This window comes from Ctenopharyngodon idella, chromosome 23 (assembly GCF_019924925.1).
Source record: "Ctenopharyngodon idella isolate HZGC_01 chromosome 23, HZGC01, whole genome shotgun sequence".
Lineage (NCBI taxonomy): Eukaryota > Metazoa > Chordata > Actinopteri > Cypriniformes > Xenocyprididae > Ctenopharyngodon > Ctenopharyngodon idella.
Window position 1 is genome coordinate 17661668 of NC_067242.1, and position 16117 is coordinate 17677784.

Below are 16117 nucleotides of genomic sequence, written 5' to 3' on the forward strand. Positions count from 1 at the left end.
TGTTGGGCTCAAATCAACAGAGCAATCTTAAAGGGTTCATATGGATTCCTGAGAAATCTAATTTCACTTGATCTTTTGAAATAAAAGGTCTACTATGAAATTCTACTGTTTCTTTCTGGAATTTTTCCTCAGTGGAAAAAAAAGAGACTGAAAAAAGTTTTGTTCTGAACTAAGCAACTTTCACATGTCAGATGGATGAAAACATTTTAAATTTAAACATGACTTCCCACATTTACACGTCAATGACACCTATTCAGTATTCAGAAACTAAAGAATAAAATGTATGAATATGTCGAGGTTTGTGTTGTCCCTGAGGTGTGTAGCACCTACAGCTCTGCATTTCCTTCTGAGGAAACTTTCAGTCTGACTACCATTTTGTTTTATAAATCTGTCATGTATTTCAATGTTTGATTCACAGCTGTAAAAACCACCCATTTAATAGTGAGAGGGAGGTGACAAAACTAAAATATGACTTTTTGGTGCAAACACCTTTACTAAGATCATAACATCAGGGATAAAATGTCATGAACCCTTTCACAGACGCCCTTTCATTACAAAACGCAAAATGTGAATCTGTTAATCATATGTTGATGTTCTATTTACCACAATGACACAGGTTCAACAAAAAACCAAAGAGGGGCATTCAGTACCTGCAGGAACAAGGCATGCTGGGAACCACGCCCGAAGATATCGCCCAATTTTTACATCAAGAGGAGAGACTTGACTCAGTAAGATATTGTTTACCTACAATATTTTCCCTTACCTTGTTTCTTCTATGTACTGTGGCCTAGGTCCAATAGATTTTTACATTACAGCAGTATATTGTGTAATAAAACTCTCTGCAGCTGCAGGGCTTTTCTGAAACATTTCTGAAAAACAAAGCAAAAAAATATTAAGACGCTCCAGACAAGTGTTGCCAAACTTCCATTTAGAGATTATTTGATCCTTCAGTGTGATGAATCGGCAACTCATTTGCTCATTCATCCAGCCTCAAAAGACTGAAGCAGTAATGGGTAAAGAGAGCTCCTTATATCTGCCCTAAAATTAGGGCACTTCAGCCGAGCAGCCCTCAGCCTCCTGAATGACTTGAGATGTGCATGGAATACTTTAATAGACATTGCATTTCAATGATGCACACTGAATAGATGCTCGATTTCTCCAGTCTGAAGTGTCTGTCAGTGTGGCTTTAGAATATAGCATTGAGCATGTGTTTTTGAGTTATGAAACATGGTTTTTCTGCTATTTATTTCTCAACCTTCACAATCAATATGTGACTCATTGGCCCTTCTGCTTCTAACCTGACAGATCCAGGTAGGAGAGTTTCTTGGAGACAACGATCGCATCAATAAAGAGGTTATGTATGCCTACGTCGACCAAATGGACTTCCAGGGCAAAGACTTCGTGCCAGCGCTGCGCATGTTCCTTGAGGGTTTCCGTCTACCCGGAGAGGCCCAGAAAATCGATCGACTGATGGAGAAATTTGCTGCTAGATATTTAGAATGCAACCAAGGGTGAGTGCAGTGGTCTCCTGCTGTTGCAACAGATTAACCTACGTCACTAATTATGCCGCAAACACTGCACTCAGTCACTGTCTCTTTTATCTCTCTCCTTAGGCAAACACTGTTCGCCAGCGCAGACACTGCATACGTCCTCGCGTATTCAATCATCATGTTGACTACAGATCTACACAGTCCGCAGGTTAGTTCACCGAGTGCTGATTGTTCACTGAAATCTTCAGCGAATGCAGAATGCATTTTCTTTTCATTCCCGAGTCTATGAATGCTAATGTGAACGTCAGAGCTGGAAACGGCTGTTTGGCATTCAATCTTGATATGTGAGCGGAATAGCTATATCTAGGGTGATGGATGTTTCTGAAACGCAACAGAAAACAAGAGGAAGAACGCTACTGATCTGTTGTTTCCTTTATCTTGGCACAGGTGAAGAATAAAATGACAAAAGAGCAATACATCAAGATGAACCGAGGTATCAATGACAGTAAAGATTTACCGGAGGAGTATCTCTCAGCCATTTATGATGAAATCGCAGGGAAAAAAATATCTATGAAGGAGACAAAGGAATTAACTCTCAAGTCAAATAAGCAAAGTGAGTATTTAGCGCACCAACAAACATGGTGACAATATCGATCAATCATAGAATCAAATAGACTCTTTTGAATTATATGCATAAAAAAAGCTATAATTGGCCAAATGCCTTTTTGCTTGATGGGGTCATGGCACTTTTAATTATTTTATGATAATGAGTTGGAGACTGTACATTAGTGGTTCTCAACCAGGGGACTGGGGCCCACTAGGGGGCCTGAACAAAATCGGGGGCATCAAGATTACTTAAAATTATTTAAAATAAGACAAAACAGTGAAAGTGACATGTGAAGGCCAAATTTGGTAACCAGGTCATTTCCTGCCGGTATTGAGACTCAAACCCGCAACCTTCGGGTCGTCAGTCTGACTCTCTAACCATTAGGCCACGACTGCCCAAACAAGCATTAAAATAAGCTAAAACATCCAAAAATCAGGATATTTCTTAGTATTTAGCTATTTTTTATATAATAAATACAGATCTTTTTAGTAATACCAAGCTCTAAAAATTTTATTGGGTATAAAATGTGAGTCTGGGGGGTGGGGGTGGCCTTCAAATATTTTTGTGGACAATTCAGTGCCTTAAAGTCCAAAAAGTTGAGATCCCACTAATTATCCCTCTTATTATTGATCTGAGTATAATTGATTTTATTTTGTAGTATTTTACCATTAGAATGCTGTGGTTGACAAATCAGAATAAAGTATTCCAGTATTTGGTAATAATTATTAAATTAGTAATCATTTTAGTTATTAATCATTTTTATTTTATGTTTTTATTTTTTTTTACAATTTTTATTATATGTTTCATTTTTATTTTTTAGTTATAAACCATAATAATAAAATAAAACAATTAAATAAATAGCATAAAATATATAGAATTATTATTATTTTTATTATTAAAATACAAGCTATTGGACATCCCAAGAGAACAAATAAACATTTATGTTCTGTCGTCTCTGTAGAGACAGAAGGAGTATTCTGATATTTTGAGGTGTGGTTTGTGGTAATTGATGGCGCTTTTGCTACTGTCTCTGGATCAGGTGTGGCCAGTGAGAAGCAGAGGAGGCTTCTGTATAATGTTGAGATGGAGCAGATGGCAAAGACAGCTAAGGCTCTGATGGAGGCTGTCAGCCACGTTCAGGCCCCCTTCACCAGCGCCACCCACCTCGAGCACGTCAGACCAATGTTTAAGGTATGGTGTGCATGCACATACACATATATGTCTAAGGTATTCTGTGCATGCACTTCCACATACATTCTGTTTGGATGCAAATACCCATCCTATATTATCTTGACCTCTCATAGCTGGCCTGGACACCCTTTCTGGCTGCGTTCAGCGTAGGTCTGCAAGACTGTGATGACACTGAGGTGGCTTCTTTGTGTCTTGAGGGAATCCGCTGTGCTATCAGGATAGCGTGCATCTTCAGCATTCAGGTAATTTCACACATTGCATTAACCGTGGAGAGGTCATTTACTGAAGCCGAGAAAGGCCTAGCGTTTGCTTGCATTACTAGTCAGTCTCTGTCTGAATAAGCAACTTTAAAAACTTCAGTCATCTTTGCCTGGAATGATCGACTGCTTAAAGGAATAGTTCACCCAAAAATAAAAACTGAAATCATTTATTAGCCTTTGTGTCATTCCAGACCTGTATGACTTTCTTTTGTGGAGAACAAAAGAAGATATTTGAGGAATATTCAGGTTGCTCTTTTCCATACAATTACGATCAGTGTTGGGGGAAGTTATTTTTAAAAGTAATCCATTACAGTATTGTGTTACTCGCTAAAAAAGTAACTAATTGTGTTACTTAGTTACTTTTTATAAAACAGTTAGTTCCTGTCCTTGATTCTGACTGGTCAATAGCTGTTTTATTCACGATAAAACACAGCTATGACCGCTTTACCCAACGGTTCTGTGTATCACTACACAACACCCTTAGCAACCACTCTTAGCAACGTAAACTGTATGTTCTCAATTGATATTGTTCATTGAAGCTTACTGTATCATGTAGAAGAGTATTGTGAGAAAGAGATCGATTGAGCGAGTTTATTACCTGCATTCTGATTTAGCATTTTCCTTCAGGTCAGTTCTATGTTTAATAAAAATAAAATAAAAAATCTGTTTAAATGTCCGCTGCAATATCTTGTCCTTTTAACAGTTCAGGGGTTTTCCCGTGACTGACAGCGCTAGTCAAAGCATTTGTCAGTTGCGTCTTGTTCCGTGTTCACAATAATTCAGTCTTTTCAGTGTAAAAGTCTTCGCTACTGACTGACACACTCATAAAGACAGTCTTTGCTGCCATCCAATGGCGTAATAATGTAACTTCTGTTGCTGTTCACGGTCAGGGACTATTTTTTCCGGCGGAAGGAAGGCTTTTAGTGAAAGTTTACTTCATGAAAGTTGCATTGATACATATTTTTGGCTTTAATATTTGTATTGTGTGGTAACCGTTTTATAAAAGCAATAAGGTACGAGAGGCTAGTGCTGTATCGTGAATAAGTCACGGCTGAAGGGTTATTCATGATATAGCAAAGCCTATCGTACCTTATTGCTTACTTATAAAAAGTAATGTGTTACATTATATAAAAGTAATGTTACATTACTTTTGCATTACTTTTTCTCACCTGGGCTGGGCTTGCTTGTTTGTTTTTTAATAACAACAAAAAAAGTTCTATTTTTGGCAAATGTTAAGGCCTTTTCACACCAAAAGTGAAATGAATAAACCTCCGGCTGAAGGAAATGCATATTTACGCCTGTACAGTAGAGGGCGCAGCTGTAACAAACCTTTCAGCTGTGCTGCCATTTTGGAAGTTCAACACTCTTATTTCTAAATCTAATCTGAAGTAATTTCTGCTTATTAGTATAATTGAATTGGATCATTGAAGGTCAGCAGCAAAGACATTGGTTAATAAAGTGAGATTAAATACATAAAGTATATTTGTGTAATTTAATATAGCTAATTATTACAATTTTATTTGCATAAAATTCTAAGGTTGCATTTCACTATTTTTATTCATTTTGAGGAATACTAAATGTTTTTGTACAAGTGAGATGAGTAAATGCATATTCACATTTAGTCTACAATAACCATCATGTTTACACAGCGCACAACACCTCTGCACTTTATTTCTCTCAACATGTGGACAGGAGAGATGTCAGTCCAAAGGGTTTTTGTTCTGTGTTGGTTTGTTCCAGTTGGAGCGAGATGCGTACGTTCAGGCTCTGGCCCGCTTCACGTTGCTGACGGCCAGCTCGGGCATCACTGAGATGAAGCAGAAGAACATCGACACCATCAAGACCCTCATTACAGTGGCTCACACGGATGGAAATTACCTAGGAAACTCCTGGCATGAGGTGAGCACTGCCAAACCCAGCTCTTTGATTGGCCTGCATGTTTTCCTATGCGATGTGATTGGCAGACAGACTTTGTGAGGTATTATCATTCTCTCTATGTGCGCTGCAGATCCTGAAGTGCATTAGTCAGCTGGAGTTGGCCCAGCTCATCGGGACAGGAGTGAAGGCTCGGTACATATCAGGAACCGTACGGGGGAAGGAAGGCTTCATCACCAGCACCAAGGAACAGCAGTCTGACGAATACCTGGGCTTGGGTCAGTTAATCGCACTTCACATGAACAGCAATCATCTCGTTATTACCCAAAATGTTTGTTGACAAAGACTTTTTTTATTATGTTAATCGATAACAATGTTGAGACAGAAAGAGCACTGTATAATAATTAAATGATTTTAAGACATGTGGATAAATTTAATGTTTAAATTAAATGAAGGTCTAAATGTTTAGAAATGTATGTATTTTTATTGATAAATCCTTTATACAGTCAAACCAAAATTTATTCAGACACCTTGAACATTTCATTCATTAATACAGTTTATTCACTATAGTTTAAAAAAATGGTAATAAAATATGACAAGATCTCAGAGTTAAACTGTGTCAGAAAAAAAATAATCTTAATAATGTCAGATAACACTTAAGCAAAACATGTTCAGGTCAAAGTGTCTGAATAATTTGGTTCCAAATTTTTATCAGTTTTACTGGTAGTCCACTGTATGAAGAATTTTTGGGTATAATATGTCACAGTTTACTTTATTTTGCTATCCTCAATTACATAAATGAACTATAGTGTCCTGCACCCACTAGTAAAAATATATCAAAAATGTTAAACAATGTCTGAATATTTTTTAGTTTGACTGTATATCATTTACAAATGTTTAAATTAATAGCTAAATATTTTTGTACATTTCACACTTCAGCAATACATTTTTAAAAATTTAGTTAATGCTTGGTCTGTAAAGTAAAGCGAGTGTGATATTGAATATGATTTAACAAAATATGAATTTAAAGGGCATTTTTGTCAAAAGACAAAAGCTGTGACATTAAGCACAAGCACCCTCTGCATTGCAGCTTTTCCATTTGCCATTACATCATCAAAAACGTTTTATCTAAAGCTAAACTGTTATCCATTAAGATTGCTTTATCATAATCCAGTATAATTATCCAGCAGTGTGAAATTAAGTTTGCACTTGTATAAATAATCCAACTGTGATTTTTCACACAATAGGAGGGAACGTTGATCGCAAACAGATAGCAAGCATTCAGGAGTCTATTGGGGAGACCAGCTCACAAAGTGTGGTAGTCGCTGTGGACCGGTATGATGGTTATCATCAATTCTAATGAACAAACACTAATATGTTCCATGAATGTTATTAACACTCATATTCTTCTCTGCAGGATATTCACAGGCTCTACCAGACTGGATGGAAATGCTATCGGTAAGTACAAGACTTCACATTTACATTTATGCATTTGGCAGACATGTTTATTTAAAACTTACACTACCGTTCAAAAGTTTGATCAGTATGATTTTTTTTTTTTTTTTTTTTGGAAAGAAATCTCTTATGTTCACCAAGACTGCATTTATTTGATCAAAAATACAGTAATATGATTACAATTTAAAATAAGGGCTTTCTATTTTAATAAACTTTAAGATATAATTTTTTCTTCTGATGGCAAAACTGAATTTTCAACATCATTACTCCAGTCTTCAGTGTCACATGTTTCTTAAGAAATCATTCTAATATACTGATTTTGGTGCTCTAGAAACATTCCTTATTATTAATGATGAAAATGTTGTACTGATTAATATTTTTATGGACTTTTTTAGGATTTTTTTCATGAATTTAATGTTCAAAAGAACAGCATTTATTTAAAATAGAAATCTTTTGTAATATTTTAAATGTCTTTACTGTCACTTTTGATCAATTTAATGTATCCTTGCTGAATTAAAGGATTAGACCATTTTAAAATGAAAAATAGCCCAAGCTTTACTCACCCTCAAGCCATCCTAGGTGTATATGACTTTCTTCTTTCTGATGAACACAATCGGAGTTATATTAATAAATATCCTGACGCATTCAAGCATTATAATGGCAGTGAATGGGACCAATGAGTATGAAGCTGAAGAAAGTGCATCCATCCATCATAAACGTACTCCACACGGCTCCGGGGGGTTAATAAAGGCCTTCTGAAGCGAAGCGAAGCGTTTGTGTAAGAAAAATATCCATATTTAACAAGTTATAAAGTAAAATATCTAGCTTCCACCAGACCGCCTTCCATATTCAACATAGAAAGAAGGTGTAATGCCTTTTACAGTTCAAAACGCTTATGCTAAGTCCTATGCCTTCCATTTTCAATTTACGGAAAAAGTGTAACTTACGTCACGACAGTTACGCTTTTTCCTTAAGTTGAATATGGAAGGCAGTCTTGGAGGAAGCTAGATATTTTACTTTATAACTTGTTAAATATGGATATTTTTCTTACACAAATGCATCGCTTCGCTTCAGAAGGCCTTTATTAACCACCCGGAGCCGCGTGGAGTGCGTTTATGATGGATGGATGCACTTTCTTCAGCTTCATACTCGTTGGTCCCGTTCACTGCGATTATAATGCTTGAATGCGACAGGATATTTATTAATATAACTCCGATTGTGTTCATCAGAAAGAAGAAAGTCATATACACATAGGATGGCTTGAGGGTGAGTAAAGCTTGGGGTAAAGTGAACTAATCCTTCAAAGTATTAATTTCTTAAAAAAGAAAAAATCATACTGACCCCAAACTTTTGAACGGTAGTGTATATTGCATTCAAACTGTATTTTATCAGTATTTGTGTCTGGGATTCGAACCCATAACCTTAGCGTTGCAAGCGTCACATACCCTTCAGTTCTGAGAAGATTTAAATGACACTTTGCTGTTTCTTGCAGTGGACTTTGTACGATGGCTGTGTGCTGTATCGATGGATGAATTGGCCTCCCCTACACACCCTCGAATGTTCAGTCTGCAAAAGATCGTGGAGATATCGTACTACAACATGGGTCGTATCAGGCTGCAGTGGTCCAGGATATGGGAGGTTATAGGGGATCATTTCAATAAGGTGAGTTCAAAGCAGCCACCTAATCAACGCTGGAAGGAAATCGGTCCATGAAGAGTGTGTCTCGGTGGCTTTGTACGATATCAGAGAAATCTAATGACGCTTTTAAATTTCACTCTGCCTGCGGGAGGGCATATTTAATAGATTGAAGAAGAGCCGAAAATGAAAACACAGCACTCTCGTTGCTTTAACGTTCCCCATCTCTTTTACTTTCTGTTTTGGCACAGGTCGGCTGTAATCCCAATGAGGATGTTGCTATTTTCGCTGTGGACTCTTTGAGGCAGCTATCCATGAAATTTTTGGAGAAAGGAGAGTTGGCCAATTTCAGATTCCAGAAGGATTTCCTCAGGCCGTTTGAGCACATAATGAAAAAGAACAGGTGAGCGTTTCAGTTTACACTGCAATTAAAGTGAAATATCACTGAATAACGCAGGTCAGAGCTTCTTCAATTATACAGAGTGTCAGTTGAATAACCAAACAAATTGTGAATTGCATGTTTTGACGTACAACAGTGCAAGTCTTGCCTTAAGACGGGTTAGAGGCGCAAGGCTTGTTTTGAGTGTAGCTGTTTTTTCTCTAAGGCGGATGTACTGCTTCTAAATGTCATCTTCTGAAGGGCTCTGTTCTGGATTCTGGAGACTGGAGTGCCTGCCTCTAAATATTTTTAAATCTTCATCATGTCATGTTAAGTGCTTTGTTTACATGTATAAAATGTTCTCTTTTTAGGAGTTGGTAAACATTTTTGATACTTCAGAATATGTCATGTAGACATAAACAGGAGGTTTTGTTTATTAATCCAGCTGTTACATAGTTCTTCATTCCTTTCTTTAACATTAGTGGTGTATTGAAACATTGAGAATAACTAAAAGGTAAAATACCTACATTTTTCAATCTTTTTTTCAATCTTTTCAATCTTCAATCTACACTTTTCAAGTGACAGTAGCTCCATAGTGTAACTTTTCCAAAAACATTCTAAAAAGTAGGCACTGCCTAAAAGTCTTGGAAAATATTTTTTTAATATTTTTTTTTTTTTAAATCTAAAAATAAAATTTGAATAAATTTCTATAGTAAAATATCATTTTAGTTACGCTCCTGTCTAAAATATTCAGAAGTATTAGAAAATATTTCAAACATTTAAATTTAAAATTTAAAATATTAATTTAAAATAAAATTTAATATTTTATTTAAAATAAAATAGTAGAATTTAAAATAAAATGGTAGAAATCACTATGTCTTTAAAAGTTTTTTATATTCAGCAATAATCAAACACTTTTATTAGCACTGGCAATTCATTAATTAATCAGTTCGTTATGAACAATTCATTAAAAAATAATTATTATTTTAGTATTATTTATACACGCATTTGTTAATATTTTGAATTCGTTTTTATTTTTATATTTTCAGTTTTAGTAATTTTGATATTTGATTTTGTCATTTTTATTAGTTTTATTTTTCTATGTAGCTTTATTTTTTATTTCAGTTTACTTCAACTTAAATAAAATTAGAAATAACTGAAATAAAATAAGTTTAATTTAAGTTAAAGTTTTTCGTCTAATTTTTATATATTATTTCATTTCAGCTGTATTTCAATTGATATTAGTTCAATTTTAGTTTTAGTTATCAATAACAACACTGGTTATGAACAATTAATTTCAATGGATTGCTTTTAAGATTCACTTTGTCATCAATCAGTATTTGAATTTAAAAAAAAAAAAAAAAAAACTAAATTTTGTAGTGAGAAATATTTAGCCAAATACTGCTGTTTTCAAGTTCAATTATGTACAGTACTTCATTTATTTTACTAGTTATACTTTGTGTAAATATATTTTCAAATGTAATACTTCCACGTTCATTTAATTCCTCGTTCGTACCAAAGTAGTGTAGCTAACTACTTTTTCGAAAAGGTAGCTCAACTACTGCCAGACTACTTTAAATTATAAGCAGCCTGGCAATCTTCACTTTCAAAGTAGCTTCTCCATCACTGGAAAGAAGTGAAGAAGAGATAGCTATATTACCTCATATGGACCCTGCAGTACTCATTAGGCTTAGTGAGTGAACACACACACACACACACAGTGTCAGAAGCCATCATGCTTACACTCCATGACTGATGGAGAAAAATGAACTTGTCTACACATGTTTGCCTCTGCAGAATGAGATGAAGAGAGCGAGCGTGTGCATGTGTTTTCCTGCTTTATTCACATGCTGCTTCTCTATCTACAGATCTCCTACCATTAGAGACATGGTGGTCCGCTGCATAGCCCAGATGGTCAACTCTCAGGCTGGGAATATTAGATCAGGGTGGAAGAACATTTTCTCTGTGTTTCATCTCGCTGCCTCCGATCAGGATGAGAGCATAGTGGAGCTGGCCTTCCAGACAACTGGACACATCGTCAGTAAGTGCCTCCATGGAGATCAAGGATTCTCTGATTTAGGATACAAGATAGGAATGAATAATTAAGAGCTTTTTTTAATACACTGGGGTTCAGTAGTCTGAGACCACAATTTATTTTTTTAATTAAACCTGGAAATAAGCAGAAAGTTTTGCCACTTGAAAAGATTAAACACAAAAAATTGGCATAAAAAAACATAATATGGTTATACTAATCAATCACAACATTATTTATGATATAATTTATTATGAAAATGTTTTTATTAAACTAAAAAAATGCTAAATAGAAACATTTTCAATGATGGATCTTTCTTACAACTTTTAGATCCTACTTTATATTACCTGCAGTATATAGTTCAAGTATATATTTTATTTTAAATAATTTATTTTTTAATTTAATTCTTTCCTTTCCTTTTTTTTCTGTACACTATATTAGGCAAGATTTTTTTTTGTACCAGAAAGTAATTTAGGTTTATATGAATAATTTATATAATGCTATATAAGTTATTTAGATTTTATATTTATGGTATTTATTATTGATCATTTTCACACTTATAATTACACAAACTGTTTTTGCTTCTGTAGCTTTAAGTCTTCTAAATGTAAATAATGTGTCATGCATGTAAAATGAGCAACAAACCCCTGTCAAGCTGCTAAATATACTGAATATTCATTAAAATGCAAATGTGAGCGGTCATATGTTAGTGTGATCATGGTTGTAACGCCATAGCCATGACAATGAGCTTTGGTGGATTGTGAAGAAAGATTTGCATTGTGAACATTTGTCGTCTCTTTTCACCTCACAGCGAATGTATTTGAGAAGCATTTCCCAGCTACCATTGACTCCTTCCAGGACGCTGTCAAATGTCTGTCTGAGTTCGCCTGCAACGCTTCTTTCCCCGACACCAGCATGGAGGCCATCCGTCTCATCCGTCACTGCGCTAAATACGTCTCCGACCGACCTCAGGTCAGTGCTAACGAGTGTGTGCTCCATAACACTGAATTATGATCTGACCCCGGGTCAGGCTTTTCACAGACATTCACTAAATGGATTATACTTAAGGAGACCACAAGGCACTTTTAATGAGGAAACTCTCATTACCAGATGCCTTAATGAGCAAAACCTAAGGCCTTTAGTAAGTAGATGGAAAATGTAAACAATCTGTTTTCTGCTTTTCATGTTCATGAAGGGTGATTGTGTTATGAGCTGTGTTTGTGCCTGTTAAGTGCTTTAGTCCTTTGGTGTTTCTAAAGTGAAGATTAGTGAAGGCAGCCCACAAGGAGACCTCCACCTCACAGAGGTTTGCCAGATTGGGGCAAAAACCTTTTGATCTGTAAATGCAGCTTGTAGTCGAGCAGCATGTGTGTTCAGGGATGTGCTTGAGTATACGATAGCAAAGCAATTGTGGCTCTGTGAGTAAACTGCTTTTGTTTTGTGCCGGCAGGCGTTTAAAGATTGCACCAGTGATGATATGAACGTCGCACCAGAGGACCGTGTCTGGGTGAGAGGCTGGTTCCCCATCCTCTTTGAGCTGTCATGCATCATCAACAGGTGTAAGCTGGACGTCCGGACCAGGTCAGAGCCAGACCCACAATACAGCCAAAAGATTTTTATATCAATATTCTTTTGAACATTCTGTTCATCAAAGAATCCTGAAAAAAGAAAATCAGTTTCCACAAAAATATTAAGATATAAATTTGTTTTCTCCACGGAATAAAAAAAAGAGTTTTTAACTCGCAATTGCGAGTTATAAAGTCAGAATTGCGAGTCAGAATGACTTTTTTCTCGCAATTCTGACTTTTTCTTGCAGTTGCAAGTTTATATCTCACAATTCTGACTTTTTTTCTCGCAATTCTGACTTTTTTCTCGCAATTACGAGTTTATATCTCGCAATTCTAACTTCAGAATTGTGAATATCTCGCAATTCTGACTTTATAACTCACAGTTGTGAGTTTATATATTGCAATTCTGACTTTATAACCCGCAATTGCAAGTTTATATCTTGAAAAAAGTCAGATTTGTGAGATAAAATGCTGCAATTACCTTTTTTTTTTTTATTCAGTGGTGAAACAAGCTTCCATTTTAAGCAGCACAATGTTTTTTTTTTAATATAGATAATAATAAGAATTACAGTTGATATAAAATACAAATACAAATGCAATCTTGACGAGCATAAGAGACTTTCAGAAACATTTTAAAAAAATCTTACAATCCCCCCTTTTTGGGGGAATATACAAACATTTTGTAATGTGTAATTTCAATGCCTGTTTTTAAATGTTATTGTTATCACATGTACAGTACAGTAGTATCTTTTTTTTCCCCCTCCCGACAATATATTTTTGTTTTGTTGACAGGGGTCTGACAGTAATGTTTGAGGTGATGAAGACGTACGGTCACACCTACGAGAAACACTGGTGGCAGGATCTGTTCCGCATTGTGTTCAGGATCTTTGACAACATGAAGCTTCCTGAGCAACAGACTGAGGCAAGTCAACATCAGCACTGAAATCTGTCCTAGAAGAAAATAAGATCTCCCTTTTAGGAAGTGTCACCAGCAGAGATATTGCTTGAACAGGGACTCTCTCTGGCATTCATATAATCATATGTTACCACTTCAGCATTCATGTCAGGATGGAGAACCGTGGATAATGTTCCGTTTTGTTCTTCCCACAGAAAGCGGAGTGGATGACCACCACCTGTAATCATGCACTTTATGCTATCTGTGACGTTTTCACGCAGTACTTTGAATCTCTGAGTGATGTTCTGTTAGATGATATCCTCTCTCAGCTCTACTGGTGTGTGCAGCAAGGTCAGTGTACAGTACCAGCGATAGACAAGATACAATTGCAGTACATTTACAGTGACCCTGTTGAGAAAACAATACACTGTGTAAAATACTGAAAACTAGAAGATTCATGTATAGACAGTTCACTGAAATTTATGTGTAAATTATTACTTCAGGTCATGATTTCACTTGCTCATCTCTCCTCACAGATAATGAGCAATTAGCGAGATCAGGCACTAATTGCCTTGAAAACGTGGTCATCCTCAATGGTGAGAAGTTTAACCCTGAGACCTGGGACAAGACATGCAACTGTATGCTAGACATCTTCAAAACCACCATCCCACACATGTGAGTCTTTCAGAATTTCTAATGGCAATTTTACAAAACGAATGCCATTTATGTTCTTAGTATACATGTGTAAATATGACTTTAACAAAGAATAACTTTTTTCTTCAGTTTTTTGATTCTCATTAAATACACATCATGTTACCATCATATTTTTACCTTTTTAAAGTAATGAACTAATCCATAACTAATAATAAAAAAAGCTTTCTCCTAATGCCATCCTTGTTTTAAGAATGTGAACTCTTTCAAGACGAGTTTTAACATTGTTTTACGTTTATCAGTAACCATTATCTTGAAATATCAACCCTGTTACCATGATTTTGTACAGTAATCAACTGATTTTTAAATATTCAATATTTGTACAAATATCTACATTAAATTCTCCTTCTAATAAACATCTTGTAGCTAAATTAAATGTAAAAATGTCAACCCTGTTACTGTGATATTGTATAGTAAACAACTGATTATTAAACATTTGATATTTGTAGAAATATCTACATTAAATTCCCTTTCTTATAAACATCTTGTAGCTAAATTAACTAAAACAGTCACCCCTGTTACTGTGATTTTGTATAGTAAACAACTGATTGTTAAACACTTGATATTTGTAGAAATATCTACATTAAATTATCTTTCTAATAAACATCTTATAGCTAAATTAACTGTAAAAATGTCACCCCTGTTACTGTGAATTTGTATAGTAAACAACTGATTATTAAACACTTGATATTTGTAGAAATATCTGCATTAAATTCCCTTTCTAATAAACATCTTGTAGCTAAATTAACTGTAAAACAGTCACCCCTGTTACTGTGATTTTGTATAGTAAACAACTGATTCTTAAACACTTAATGTTTCTAGAAATATCTGCAATAAATTCTAATAAGCATATTTTACTAATGTGCATGGCATGTAATGTCAAATGAAACCATAAAACTTTCAGCTACCATCAAACCCTGTTCCCTTTTGAAGGCATTATTTTTATTTTAAAATATTTTTGAATGTATTATTTTAGCTTGACGTTGCAATCCTGTTACCTTTTTGAAGCATTATTATATAGCAAAATAAATTAAAAATGTATTAATTTAGCTTGAGATGGCACAATGCAATTTACTAGCACTTTAAAACACTATATTTGTCTGACAGAATGTAAAAATTGCAAAAATGTACTTAAACTGGAAAAAGCACCAGCTGTATAGCATGACCCTTCTAACCCAACCATTTGTTGTTTTCAGGCTGCTGACGTGGAGACCGGCTGGTACAGAGGGAGATCATGTGACTCAGCTGGACTCTGATAAACAGCTGGTATGCAAATAAGATTTCCAGACTGTGCTAAATGTGGAAGTGTTCATGGAGGGTCATCGTATCCAGATGCTCATCTAGCAATGTGCTGTACGAGTTCCTTTAATGATATAATATTAATAAGTGCTTATGTATGATTACAGGACTCCATTTCCCAGAAGTCAGTGGATATTCAGACTCGGTCAGATGACCAGCAGTCTGTAAACAGCATGGAGAAGGCTTTGGCTGACAACCGCAGACAGAGTCAGTTCAGTGTTGCTTTAGGCACGTATCATGGCGGCCAACCATTAAGATCATCGTTCCTGATTTCTTTTGAAAGATTTGAAACTCAACAATGAAATTGTTGGATATTGTTAATTGTAAATTTTAGCACTCATTATACAACAGTATTTGATTGCAGAATGCCACAAATAACCAGAATCAAGTAATCCAGAGAATGAATTGAATTTAACAGTGTTGTTTTTAGCCCAGATTTTAGCCTGATTTCATAATACACTTAAACACATTGAAGCATATCAGCTGGTCAGCTGTTCATTTTGTGCTTCCATATGTGACCTCCTCAGAAGCCCAGGAACAGAGGCTGTTTGCAGCTCTGCTCATAAAGTGTGTGGTCCAGCTGGAGCTCATTCAGACCATAGACAACATTGTGTTCTTTCCTGCAACCAGTAAGAAGGAGGATGCTGAAAACTTTGCAGCAGCACAGGTACCAGCTTAGGATCTTTACAAACTCTGATCATGAACAAATGTGTCAGGAGT

General features: G+C 35.5%; 1 protein-coding gene across 6 annotated transcripts in view; it reads left to right on the forward strand.

Annotated features, from left to right (window-relative positions):
• Nucleotides 1-16117, forward strand: part of arfgef1 (ADP-ribosylation factor guanine nucleotide-exchange factor 1 (brefeldin A-inhibited)) — a 67923-nt gene that overhangs the window by 44089 nt on the left and 7717 nt on the right. For 2 of the 6 annotated variants that reach the window (XM_051881953.1, XM_051881957.1), the window contains 21 exons: nt 617-728; nt 1306-1511; nt 1614-1698; nt 1938-2103; nt 3137-3288; nt 3402-3530; nt 5241-5447; nt 5557-5701; nt 6671-6758; nt 6841-6881; nt 8371-8540; nt 8765-8916; nt 10761-10933; nt 11736-11896; nt 12375-12505; nt 13285-13418; nt 13607-13738; nt 13924-14062; nt 15295-15364; nt 15505-15625; nt 15925-16064. In XM_051881953.1, coding sequence (XP_051737913.1) covers nt 617-728; nt 1306-1511; nt 1614-1698; nt 1938-2103; nt 3137-3288; nt 3402-3530; nt 5241-5447; nt 5557-5701; nt 6671-6758; nt 6841-6881; nt 8371-8540; nt 8765-8916; nt 10761-10933; nt 11736-11896; nt 12375-12505; nt 13285-13418; nt 13607-13738; nt 13924-14062; nt 15295-15364; nt 15505-15625; nt 15925-16064 — 2854 coding nt within the window. The remainder of the gene's footprint in view (nt 1-616; nt 729-1305; nt 1512-1613; nt 1699-1937; nt 2104-3136; nt 3289-3401; nt 3531-5240; nt 5448-5556; nt 5702-6670; nt 6759-6840; nt 6882-8370; nt 8541-8764; nt 8917-10760; nt 10934-11735; nt 11897-12374; nt 12506-13284; nt 13419-13606; nt 13739-13923; nt 14063-15294; nt 15365-15504; nt 15626-15924; nt 16065-16117) is intronic. The other 4 variants (XM_051881956.1, XM_051881958.1, XM_051881954.1 and 1 more) reach the window with 3 other exon arrangements.